Raw genomic sequence first — 13,439 nt, forward strand, 5'->3', positions numbered from 1 at the left:
TATGCCCGTACTCTCTCTCGAACCATCATCACTGGCCGCCTTTATCCCTCGCGCTCATCAGGCCGATTGGGGACCGGGCGCGCGATATTCCGACCCGGCCCCACTCCCCTCCGCTCCACAATCACTTTGTATAATGAAAAGATACAAATTTAAGCCATAAAATCTCAAATCAAATCAAATCATTGATCAATTCATGAATGTAGAGCCCAAATCATATATGGCAATATAACATGATGGTGAGGGGGGTTTTAGTCATTTTTGGGTGAACTATCCCTTTAAAATCTTTTTGAATTTATTTTTAGATTTATTCACCTGTTGATCCAGTATTGAATTCTATTGAGATTAATTTATTCATTTTCTTTTGTTGCAGATAATGTATTTGGCTGTCACCTAGACACCCTGTGTCATCGGGAAAACACAACCGTGCCCAAGTTTGTGGAAAAATGCATCCGAACTGTGGAGAAAAGGGGTAATATTTCATTTTGCTCTCTGTTCATGTATATAAATCAATAACAAAGCAAAGTTGTCCTAAGAACTTCCTTGGTCATCTAAAGTATGCACTTGTTTGTCTTGAGCAGGTCTAAAAATAGATGGAATCTACAGAGTGAGCGGGAATCTGGCTGTGATACAAAAGCTTCGTTATAAAGCTGATCATGGTAAACAAGAGCTACAGAAACATTAGGAAAGATTCCCTCAACCTTTAACGTTTAACAGGATTTGTCACTCAAATCCCTCATGGCTTTCTTTCCTTCTGTAGAAGAGGATTTGGATCTGGAGGACGGGCAGTGGGAGGAGATCCATGTGATCACAGGAGCGCTAAAGCTCTTCCTGCGTGAACTTCCAGAGCCTCTGTTCCCTTTCAGCTTCTTTGATGGCTTCATTGCTGCCATTAGTGAGTATAACTACACTCATAAAAATAGCTCTTTGGCTGAACTTTATTCAGTCGTGGACAGTGGTTTCACATGTTTGAAATTAGTTTTCTTAATTTAAAATAACTATGTAATCTGAACAAATACTTTGTGTAGGGAGAACCTTACAGAATTAGGTAAACAACAAAATTAGACATGACAAAGTAACTAAAGTAATAATTTATTTCTTTATGTGCTAATTAGTGACAGTGAACGTTAGCATGCTAAGTACATGCTAGTGATAAGCACAACAGAGTGTAGTTTAGCAACTATGCTATGGTTAGCACAGCAACTGCTCAACAAAGTGGCAATTAATATAATTTGCTACATGTAACTGCCCTCAACTTAAACTCAAGCTCCTTTGTTCACCATAATAGTAACCCCCAAATCTCCAACATAACAGAAACACTTCTTAATCTCAGCATAGCAAAACATTAAACACTAACAAATATCCCTTTATATTCAACTTGCACAAACACATAAAATAAAATGTAATCTTAACATTTACTCTCCCTATCGAGTCCCCTGCAAAGCATGGATTAAAACAAAAATGGACTAAAGTAAACTTGTATTCATTGTAACAACAAGTTAAATTAAGTTCACTTGGTTACAGGCATTTCTGAGTATTATGAACAAGGGAGGATTCAGTAAACCTAATGAAAGTGTTTGCTGTAACAGAAATATATTTTAGACATAGAAAAACACAATGGACATAGATACAGTATGCAAGTAATGGTTCAATAAATTTGCTTGTATTCTTTTTCTAGAAATGAGTGACTACAAACAAAAAGTGTCATATATGCGAGATCTGGTGAGAAACCTGCCTTTGCCCAACCACGACACCATGGAGGTTCTCTTCAAACATCTTCGCAAGTATGGGCCTCTTTTTTCACTTCATGCAATCCACCATTTTCCTGAACGTGGAAGTGTTCTACGATTCGCCTGTTTTCAATTTACGGTCTCCAGTGTTTTCACTCGCATCGGCCTATATTCTTAGTGGGAAATGTGATGTTTAAAGGATTACATTTGTAAAAAATGTCAAAATGCATGTGGCTCTAGAGTACCGATACTTCATAGAGTGGAGATGCCAATTTTCTTTATGACAGTGCCTCACCTGAGTGTGTAGATGACACAAAGCGATGGTCTGAGGTTAGTGACATTGATATCATTTACCATTTTGAGTTGTTATGACGGCCAACAACTGCACAATTTGAGCTGGAAATTTATGTTTACTCCAAATAACACTTATGGTTGTAGTTTTCCTTCTGGATCGTTTGTTGCTGTAATTTTTACATTGCGTCTCGAGACCAGAAACAGAAAACAGGCAATTAGTATCATTCTAGAAAGATCATCGAATTATATTAATACATGGAGGGGCTGATGTCTGGGGACAGTTATGAAGTTTCTAGACCATTTTAGTAGCAGGAAAACATTAACTTTTACATTTACATTTACATTTATGCATTTGGCAGACGCTTTTATCCAAAGCGACTTACAGTGCAATTATTACAGGGACAATCCCCCTGGAACAACCTGGAGTTAAGTGCCTTGCTCAAGGACACAATGGTGGTGGCTGTGGGGTTAGAACCTGTGACCTTCTGATTAACAGCCCTGTGCTTTAGCCACTACGCCACCACCACTCAAAAATACAAACGAAAAGCTAGTAAAACGAAAAGTTTTAAAAACGAAAAGCTCTAAACTTCAGTCTACGGTTATGATACAGCACTAAAACTAGTGTATGTATCCACACAATGTTAGCTGGACTACATTCCTGACCATAAACCCATTTGTCTTGCAGGGTGATTGCGAATGGTGAGTCGAACCGCATGTCTGTACAAAGTATGTCCATCGTTTTTGGCCCAACATTACTGAGACCACAAGAAGAGTCCAACATCACCATCCACATGGTCTTCCAGAACCAAATCGTGGAGCTCATTCTCAACGAATACAACGAGGTCTTCCAAACCAAATAAAATCATCCAACCCTTTGACTCCAAAATCTGACATTACCATGAACTCTCCTGTGAAATGAACAAGGTTACTGATTGTTCTCTTTTTACTGATTGGATACAGACTTTCATATATGTTAAGATCATGTTTAGAAATGTGGACAAATGATTGGCCTGTAGGCTCTAACGAACTTGTCACAGATCCCCATTCATGTTTTCTTTTTAACCAAATTCACAACCAATCAGCAATGTTTTTCAGCAATTATGGCATCATAAGTTTTTAATGTCAGTGGATATATACTCAAATGGAAAATCTGTTAAAGACTGATATACAAGCTGGAAGTATTCAGTGACCCACATCTAAGGACCACCTCTGGGTTTACAGTCCTAGGTTGGATTTCAGTACCCTGTGAAACAGCATCATTAGACTTAGTTCAAACATTTGCATGAGTGAGAAGCTTTGATTGGATTTTTGGGTTTCAGACATGGTGCCCCAGAACTGCCTTGTTCCAAATTGTTTCTCTGATCTATGTTCTTGGTATTTAAGAAATTAAGAGTACAAAATTATCATCAGCCAATATGATCAATCAGATCCTATCCGATAGGACATTTGTTTGTTAATGCAATGTGAATGTTCACACTTGTGGAGTCCTCAGTGAACTAATGACAGTGCACATACTTGCATACTACTGAAAATTATATATTATTGCCTTTTCACTAAAGTATCGTGCTTGTGGAGCATCAAGAACATCCCTCATTTAGCCAGTCAAACAAATAGTTTAATTCCTGCGAGATCACAGTGCAGAGGTTGATTAAGCGCCAAACAAAAGATCCTCTATTTATGTTTGCTTGATGTGAATTTATCTCAGAACAAAGATCTTTATGACGAAACCCAGACTTTAAAAGTGCTTATTTACCAAAGTGGTATGAACACTTTGAACTTTATTGCAGAGCAAAGAGGGATTGTTGTTAAAACTAAAAAAGAGAGTAATTACCCAACCGACTAACATAGTGAATATATTTTATGTGCCTTTATGAGCAAATATTAGTATAAAATACTGACAGTACAATACATGTGTATGAATGTAGTAAAAGTAAAATGTTGACTCTGCATTGAGTGTTAAATACAAACTTTGTTGCTGTAGACTAAAGCTGTACATATTTTTACAGACTTTTGTTTATATAAAAATATGGTTAAGTAATAGTTGGCATTTTCAGTTTTATTATAGAGATAAGTATTCTGTAAATAAAATCAATACACCATTTTAATTTAATTTTACGCAAACATGTGCAGTTTTTAAACTTGTAATTACTGAGATCATGCAAATAGACAGAGATAAGATATAAAACGTTTACAAGAGTGTGCATTCACAATTATTATATTGCAAGTCAGATTAAAACTGCACATCAATTAAAAAAAGCAAACAGATATTATCACTAGACTTTAGATCAGTGCAATGTGGGAAACCATCAATAAATGTGGTGCTGTCTGTTCAGTTCTTGCTTATGCTTGAATGAAATTTAGCTGTTGAAACATTTAGTAATTTAGCAGACCCTTTTATCTAAAGCGATTTACAAATGAGGAACATAAGCAATTTGTTGTACAAAAGTCAACAATATCTTAAGTTCACACAGTGGCTGGAGTAGTAAAGATGCTAGTGCAGAAGAAAGAGACAGACTATCTTGCTAATTATTTTTTTAATAAATATTAAGTGTAATTAATGTGGATTGGTTAAGTGTTCACTGAACAGATGGGCAGCTACTGGCAGCGAGTTTTGTTTGAAATAAAGAGTGGGGTGACGTGAGCCCTCTTTGGCTGATTCAAGACTGGACAGGCAAACAGCATTGCAGTAGTCCAGTCTTGAAATGACCAGAGCTTGGATCAGGAGCTGTGTAGCACATTCAGACAGGAAAGTAATTATTTTCCTGATGTTGGCAAGTGTGAACCTGCAAGACCAGGGTGTTTGATGAGATGTTGGCATTGAAGTTAAGCTGTTACAACTGTTACTATATGTACAATTATAGCTTAGAATTTGCATATTGTACTGTACTATACAATATTTTACTATTATAGACCATCCAACATTATCCTGTATGTGGAAGTGTTCCCCGATTTGCCTGTTTTCATTTGTAAACAATTGTCAAAAATAGGTATTACATTTGTAAACAATTGTCAAAAAAACAAAAACAAAACAACAACAAAAAATAAAAGCTGATAGTTCACAGAATCTAAGTGGGGTTTTTTTTTTTTAGATTACATGAAGCAATGGTCCAAGTTTGGTTACGTTGATAGCATTAGCTAATTTGAGTTATGACAGCCAACAACTGCACAAGTTGAGCCTGAAATTCATTTTACTCTAACTTACACATGGTAACAGAAAACAGGCAATTTGAATATGTAAAACTGGAGATGCTATAGTTATATAGTTTTGTCTTTTTAATTTTAATATTATATATATATATATATATATATATATATATATATATATATATATATATATATATATTCTCACCCACACCTATCATATTGCTTCTGAAGACATTGATTTAACTACTGGAGTCGTATGATTTAGTTTTGTGATACCGTTATGTGATTTTTGAAGCTTCAACATTTTGGCACCCATTCACTTGCATTGTAATGACCTACAGAGCTGAAAAATGATTCTAATTGACTTCAGCAGATGAAAGAAAGTCATACACATCTGGGATGGCATAAGGGTGGGTAAATGATTAGAGCATTTTCATTTTTGGGTGAACTATACTTTTAACCCACAAATAAAATCTGTGATTTATGATAGATATGATTATGAACATATGAGCTATCATATTAACTGAATTATGGAAATGATTTCAGACTGTATCTAAGAAAATGTACAGAATTAATAATAGTAATAAATAAAATGGTGGTGGCATAGTGGGCTAAAGCACATAACTGTTAATCAGAACTGTTCAGAAGGTCGCTGGTTCGATCCCCACGGCCACCACCATTGTGTCCTTGAGCAAGGCACTTAACTCCAGGTTGCTCCGGGGGGATTGTCCCTGTAAAAGTGCACTGTAAGTCGCTTTGGATAAAAGCGTCTGCCAAATGCATAAATGTAAATGTAAAATACTACTAGCAAAATTGCCTCATACTTATGGCGCCACTTGGTGTTTAGTTGTAGAGGGACATCTGACGGGGGAAAAAAGAAAACATATTTGATTGGCGCACTGTGTTACGTCACAGACACAGAACCCGGAACAATCATGGAAGGCAAGAGTGCTGGGGACGCTTCAGGGGCTTCAACTTCGCCGAAACCCCTCACAGTGGCTCAAAAACAGCTCGTCAAAAGACAACAAGAACTCGAACATTGGAAGATCCAATCAAAACGACTGAGAAGCCGCAATTTGATCACGGGCCTTGCCATCGGCGCTTTTGTGGTGGGCTTGTGTATCCTTCAAAGTGTTTCGTAACATGACAGACGACAGAGCCTTTTCTGGTTAATTTTGATTAATGGGTGAGCTTTATTTTGCATACTTAATTTCAGTTTCACTTTAGCTAAATAAAGCCCGAGTATTATATACCTTTCCTGTGAACTTCCTTTATAATGTGTTTAACGCTTTAAAGTTAACTATGGTAAGTAGTTTATGCCAAAATACTGAATAACATGTTATTAGCCACCATTGTAATTATAATAAGAAAGATAATTGGCACAAAGATTCTTAAAGCCTCGTGTACTGTTTGAGCTCATTTTAATTCATTGTTGTATTACAGCAGTAAATTTAGTATTGTGGTGGAAATTAGGCTATAGGTTACCATAGTACATTTTCATATAGGGATCATTGTTCAGTGATGGTATTTAATGTTTATGTACCATTACATGGTACTGCAAGGTACTTCTAAGAATTGTACTACCTCATAAAGAGGGATTCAAATATGCATGTTGGGCATACCAAAAAATTGTGATAATTTTTATTGACCTCTGAAAACATAACCTAAGTCAAGCATTTGTTTGTAAGTTTATTCATTATTAATCTGCAAAGTTGTCATTTAATGGCCTTAACTACAACATCTTTGCATCAGTCAGTTACACCATTCTCTCAGTGAAGCAGGAGAGAATCATGGATGAGATTGATGACGAGGCAAAGGGCTTCATCATGAAAGGGCCCCGGACAGGGGCAAACTCTTAGGCCCTATTATTTCACTGATACCTGGCTGTCATTCACTTTCAATGGTGTTGCAATAGTCTTTTTTGCTGAGGACATTTTAACATCATTACATTATGTTATAGTTTGGGACTCTGGATCTATTTATGATTAAAACAAATTCCCAAAGTCAAAACCATTAAAGAACAGTAAATTGTATTTCAGGAGTGTGTTGTTTCATTCAGGAATTACTTTTATTATTATTATTATTTTAATCATCTCTTGATTGTGCCCTTTCATATGTTCATTACAATGGCGTTCATTAAAAAAAAAAAAACATTTTGAGATACAGGAACATGATTCAGTGAACAGTTTCTCCGATCATTCCTTCATAGAGACCTAATCTTGCATACTCTTTAATCTCTTTAACTTTTTACAATAAAGATGTGCTTTTATGTAGACGCATTCTTTCTATTCCACTAAATACCACTAGACAGCAGTATGTGAAGTAACATCAGGAGATTCTGGTGTTTTAAATATTGTTTACCCAACAGTTGCAAGTTTAGATAATCTTACAGTTACACACTGTGGCTTTCTGCACTTGTGTCATTGAGCTGACACCATCATAGATGTACAGTCTCCTTGATTGATTTTACTTTTTTAAGGTTTTAGATCAGCTCACAAGCCTTTTTGATATCAGTCGCATGCTGGAATTTTAGAAATCAACAGTTCAATTTTCACTAGTGAAAATTATAATTTTGTATATCAGTAATTACATTTGCACTAGTAAAACCTTTTATTATTGATCACATTGAGCAATGTTAATTCAGATGTCTGGAAATAGATTTCACATATTTAAGATAGATTGAAGACATCATATAAGACTTTCTTACAAGTATTTATAGTACAATGTAATTATTGAAAAAAGAAATATTTAGTTTGTACTAGCAAGAAGACGTGCATAGCCGATGTGTATTTGGAATTTCAACTAGTAAGAAATTAATTATAAATATCAGTGAACAACAGATAACGAAAATTATACTAGTGAAAATTTTACAGATTTCAGTAAAAGTTTTTTACTTGTTAAAGTGGTTTTCTTTATAAATATATACTAGTATTGAGTCACACCTCTTTATCAATGAATTCAGGTGTTTTATTCAGTCCCATTGCCACAGATGTATAAAAATCAAGCACTTAGCACATGCAGTCTTCCTTTACAAACATTTGTGAAAGAATGGGTCGTTCTAAAGAGCTCATTGAATTCGAGCGTGGTACGGATGCCAACATTGCAACAAGTCAGTTTGTGAAATTTCTTCCTTCCCAGTTATTGCACGATCAACTTTAAGTGGTATTATTGCAAAGTGGAAGCGTTTAGGAACCACAGCAACTCAGCCACGAAGTGACAGACCACGTAATGTAATCCAGATCCACAGCGGGGTCGCCGAGTGCTGAGGCGCATAGTAAGTAAAAGTCGCCAAAGCTGACTCAATAACTGCAGAGTTCCGAACCTCCTCTGGCATTAACATCAGCACAAAAACTGCGCCAGGAGCTTCATGGCATGGGTTTCCATGGTCGAGCAGCTGTATGCAAGCTTTGCATCATCAAGCACAATGCCAAGCGTCGGATGGAGTGGTGTAAAGCACGCACGATTTTTAGATATTTTTACATGAAAACAATACAAAAAATATTATCAAGAGAACGATTTTTGCCCTAATATCAAAGGTCTTGCTAGAAAAAAAAAAATTATCTAACAATTAATTTTCTTGATAAAAACAAAATATATGCATGTTAGCATTTTAGCTTAGCATACTGCTGACAATTTACACAAGGTTTATTTCCATTTCGTCTGCTCCGAACTTACTTCAAACATACTTCTCTGTCTGCTCGTATGAATGTACCACATCATAAGAACGTGTTTCACCGCTGTTCAAATGCACTTTGGATCGCATCATTTATATGTATAAATGATTTCCATCTGAATGGACTAAATATTAAATGCAACAAATGACAATAAAATGCAAAGAAATCTCTTCAGTAATCAAAATACTTTTTGAATGTAACTGTATTCTAATTACGAAGGATTTAAATTGTAACTGTAATGGAATACAGTTACTTATATTTTGTATTTTATATATGTAATCCCATTACATGTATTCTGTTACTCCCCAACCCTGTCAGAATGGGTATGAATGAGGAATGAAGTGATTTTGTATCTAAAACTTTCTTTTGTTTTTACTTGTATGTGTACAGTATGTACAGTATGACTTTCTTCAGCAGAACTCAAAGATATTCAGAAAAATATCTCAACTCTGTAGGTCCATACAATGCAAGTGAATGATAAGATCTTTGTAGCTCCAAAAATCACATAAAGGCAGCATAAAAGTAATCCATATGACTCTAGTGTTTAAATCCATATCGACAGAGGCAATATAATAGGTGTGGGTGAGAAACAAAACAATATTTAAGTCTTTTTTTTTTACTATTGTATTTTAGTATTAGTCCTTATGAATCTCAACTTTCAATTTCAGATGTGAAAGTGAGACTAAACAGGCACTGCATGTTACTTTTTGGTGTAAAAGTGAAAGTGGAGATTTAGAGTAGAAAAGGATTTACATTTTGATCTGTTTCTCACCCACACCTATCACTTCTGAAGACATTGATTTAAACACTGGAGTCTTATGGATCCCTGTTCTGTTTCCTTTATGTGATTTGTGGAGCTACAAAGGTCTGATCACCATTCACTTGCATTGTATGGACATACAGAGTTGAGCTAGTCTTCTAAAAATCTCATTTTGTGTTCAGGAGAAGAAAGTAAGTCAAACACTACACATCTGAGATGGCATAAGGGTGAAATCAGATCGGCAGCCATCACCTCTCCTACATTTCTGCTATGTATTTATATGTGATGTTCTCTCTGTCCATCCAACAAGCTGTTCTTAACATGAAATATGATTTGGCAAATGTTTTACAGTGGGACAAGGGTGATTAGTGCGGACTGGAGGCAGAGAGGCCCAGCTGCTCACAGAGAGAAGCAATGTGTTCATACTGATAAGAATGTCATACACGAAAACACGTCCCTCCTCTGAGCTTGTGTGTCAAGGTGGTTGTTTGGATCCCTAGGCATTGGCAATGGGGTCTGAGTTATCTTCGCAACACAAGTTAAATTAACTCCATGATAATAAACTGTGTTTCCTGTCAACATTCATATCATATTTAGCATTTTTGGACACAATTGATTTTATTAGCATGCTTTGTAAACACTGTGGTCATTCAGTGACCCAGGTCTACACCCATGTGTACCGCCTATATAGTATGTATGTCACACTATTATTTATCTGCATTTGACAGTGTCTTTTTTTTCTTGTGAAACAGATCAGCATTCGGAAGCATTCCATTGAAGCTGTCAGGAAATGACAAGTAAACAACATTCAGTGTATAGGTTGTCCTTTTGCTGCTTTAGATCATGTGTTAAAGGGATAGTTCACTCCAAATACACTGAGTTCACTGAGAAATACAGCTATAATCGAGCTATAGCGGAGTTTTGTGTTGTCGAGCTACAGTCTTCATCTGTCTTTCCAAATATACATGACAAAATGTGTAATTTAATATTTGAAGGAGGGACATTAGTTTTGCAAGTGTTAAATACATATTACATGTCATCTCTATCTTTCGGAGCATCGGCACAACTTTAGCGATTAACGCACAGTGTTGGGTAGATTACTTCTGAAATGTAATCAGACACATAACAAAATACACTGGTAAATTGTAATCCGTAGCATTATCTTTGAGATTACACTTTTAGGTTATCTAATCTTATTGCTTTTGGAATACTCATTACATGCTTTGATAAATCTTCTCATTGATTTTAAATGATTAAGTACCAAATGTAAGTTAACACTTCTTTCATTAAACATTAGTCATAAACAAGAAAAAGTCCAGCACATTGCTGCTGTTGCTTGCATAAAAAAATTTAATAAATATATATATATATCAAGAATTTACTGATACAATGTTTTGGTCATGCGACCTGTATCAGGCATTAATGTTTAATCTTAAATTTATGAACATTATCATGCAGTTATAATGTCACGGGCAATCAGAGAGGCAAAGCGCGCACACGCCCAGAGAATCCACAGTCACTTCCAGGACAGCGGTGACACGCGGCGCATGTGGCAGGGCATCCAGGCCATCACCAACTACAGGACAACATCAGTTGCCTGTGACAAAGATGCCTCCCTTCCAGATGCGCTGAACGACTTCTACGCTCGGTTTGAAGTGCAGAACGACGTGATGGCGAGGAAGTCCACCCCTCCTCCCAACGACCAGGTGCTCTGTCTTACCAGGGCAGATGTGAGGAAAACTCTACGTAGAGTCAACCCACGGAAGGCTGCTGGACCAGACAACATTCCTGGCAGAGTGCTCAGAGGATGTGCAGACCAGCTAGCAGATGTTCTTACCGACATCTTCAACATCTCTCTGAGCAGCGCCGTTGTTCCAACGTGCTTCAAGGCCACCACCATCATCCCCATGCCAAAGAAGTCTTCAGTGTCCTGCCTCAACGACTACCGTCCCGTCGCACTTACACCCATCATCATGAAGTGCTTCGAGAGGCTCGTCATGAGGCAGATTAAGACCCAGCTGCCCCCCTCACTAGACCCACTGCAGTTTGCGTATCGTTCAAACCGTTCAACGGACGATGCCATCACCACAACCCTCCATCTGGCCCACCTAGACAATAAGGACTCATACGTTCGAATGCTGTTCATAGATTTCAGCTCAGCATTCAACACAATCATTCCCCAGCACCTGATTGGAAAGCTGAACCTGCTGGGCCTGGACACCTCCCTCTGCAACTGGATCCTGGACTTCCTGACTGGGAGACCTCAGTCAGTCCGGATCGGGAACAGCATCTTCACCACCACCACACTGAGCACTGGGGCCCCCCAGGGCTGTGTGCTCAGTCCACTGCTGTTCACTCTGCTGACTCACGACTGTGCAGCAATGCACAGCTCGAATCACATCATCAAGTTCGCCGATGACACGACCGTGGTGGGTCTCATCAGCAAGAACAACGAGTCAGCATACAGAGAGGAGGTGCAGCGGCTGACGGACTGGTGTAGAGCCAACAACCTGTCCCTGAATGTCGACAAAACAAAAGAGATGGTTGTTGACTTTAGGAGAGCACAAGGTGAACACACTCCGCTGAACATCGACGGCTCCTCTGTGGAGATCGTCAAGAGCACCAAATTCCTTGGTGTTCACCTGGCGGAGAACCTCACCTGGTCCCTCAACACCAGCTCTATCACCAAGAAAGCCCAGCAGCGTCTCTACTTTCTTCGAAGGCTGAGGAAAGCACATCTCCCAACCCCCATCCTCACTACATTCTATAGAGGGACTATTGAGAGCATCCTGAGCAGCTTCATCACTGCCTGGTTTGGGACTTGCACCGTTTCGGACCGCAAAGCCCTGCAGAGGATAGTGAGGACAGCTGAGAAGATCATTGGGGTCTCTCTTCCCTCCATCAAAGACATTTACAAAAAACACTGTATCCACAAAGCAACCAGCATTGTGGACGACCCCACACACCCCTCACACAAACTCTTTACCCTCCTCCCGTCTGGCAAGAGGTACAAGCATTGGCCCTCACGCCAGACTGTGTAACTTCTTCCCCAAGCCATCAGACTTCAATACTCAGAGACTGGTTTGACACACGTGTCCTGAGTTGCACTTTAATAACTGTCACTTTATAACTGTCTGCTACCTCAATAACTGCTATGTGCATAGAACATTATCTCATAGTATGTTATGTTTACATTTTTAGAAACTGTCATCTTTTTGCACTACTGAGTACTGGTCGGCGCTGCACTGTCTATTGTCCTGTTCATTGTCAGTAATTTGTTGTACTGTCCTGTACTTTTTGCACATGTTTGCACGTGCACTTTATATAGGTATATATAGGTAGTTTATATAGGTATTTTATTTCGTTGTGTAGTCTCATGTGGTCCTATGTTGGTCCTTTGTTGTTTTTATGTAGCACCATGGTCCTGGAGGAACGTTGTCTCGTTTTGCTGTGTACTGTACTAACTGTATATGGTTGAAACGACAATAAAAACCACTTGACTTGACTTGAGTTACTTACACACTATTGCCATTGGATGAATTGTAATGTAATCATGAAATATATTAAAAAGTAACTGTAATCTGATTCTGTGCATTACAATTACAAGTACTTGATTTTTGTTATTTGATTACATAATCCAGATTATATGTAATACCTAACTACCCAACACTGTAAACTTGTAAACATGGTGGACTAAGCGGAGCTACAATCGCATTATCTAGGTCTGTTAGTCAGACTTCACAAAAATTGAATTAAAGAAAAAAACCTTTTACACAATGTTTTCAAAATCTTTTTTATGATGGTAAATTGACAAATTATTGTTATAGTACAACTAAAATC

The 13,439-nt window shown here is 37.7% G+C and overlaps 2 protein-coding genes across 2 annotated transcripts in view; both read left to right on the plus strand.

Annotated features, from left to right (window-relative positions):
- The window catches only part of LOC127647536 (rho GTPase-activating protein 27-like), a 38,523-nt gene extending 33,433 nt beyond the window's left edge, over nucleotides 1-5,090 (plus strand). The window contains exons 16-20 of the mRNA XM_052131815.1: nucleotides 371-469; nucleotides 579-656; nucleotides 758-892; nucleotides 1,676-1,781; nucleotides 2,707-5,090. Of these exons, the coding sequence (XP_051987775.1) occupies nucleotides 371-469; nucleotides 579-656; nucleotides 758-892; nucleotides 1,676-1,781; nucleotides 2,707-2,881 (593 nt within the window). The 3' untranslated portion in view covers nucleotides 2,882-5,090. The remainder of the gene's footprint in view (nucleotides 1-370; nucleotides 470-578; nucleotides 657-757; nucleotides 893-1,675; nucleotides 1,782-2,706) is intronic.
- A 971-nt stretch (nucleotides 5,091-6,061) lies between these two features.
- LOC127647537 (cytochrome c oxidase assembly factor 3 homolog, mitochondrial) lies at nucleotides 6,062-7,386 on the plus strand. Its single transcript, XM_052131816.1, has 2 exons — nucleotides 6,062-6,284; nucleotides 6,918-7,386. Exons 1-2 carry the CDS (start codon nucleotides 6,101-6,103, stop codon nucleotides 7,022-7,024), a joined length of 291 nt encoding a protein of 96 aa, XP_051987776.1. The 5' UTR covers nucleotides 6,062-6,100; the 3' UTR covers nucleotides 7,025-7,386.
- The last annotated feature ends 6,053 nt before the right edge of the window (nucleotides 7,387-13,439 follow it).

This window comes from Xyrauchen texanus, chromosome 8, assembly GCF_025860055.1.
Source record: "Xyrauchen texanus isolate HMW12.3.18 chromosome 8, RBS_HiC_50CHRs, whole genome shotgun sequence".
NCBI classification, from domain to species: domain Eukaryota; kingdom Metazoa; phylum Chordata; class Actinopteri; order Cypriniformes; family Catostomidae; genus Xyrauchen; species Xyrauchen texanus.

Coding starts and splice junctions, on each gene's coding strand:
- LOC127647537 (XM_052131816.1), top strand. CDS start 6,101: ATGGAAGGCAAGAGTGCTGGGGACGCTTCAGGGGCTTCAACTTCGCCG. Junction 6,285..6,917: donor CGCTTTTGTGGTGGGCTTGT/GTATCCTTCAAA, acceptor TCTTTGCATCAG/TCAGTTACACCATTCTCTCA.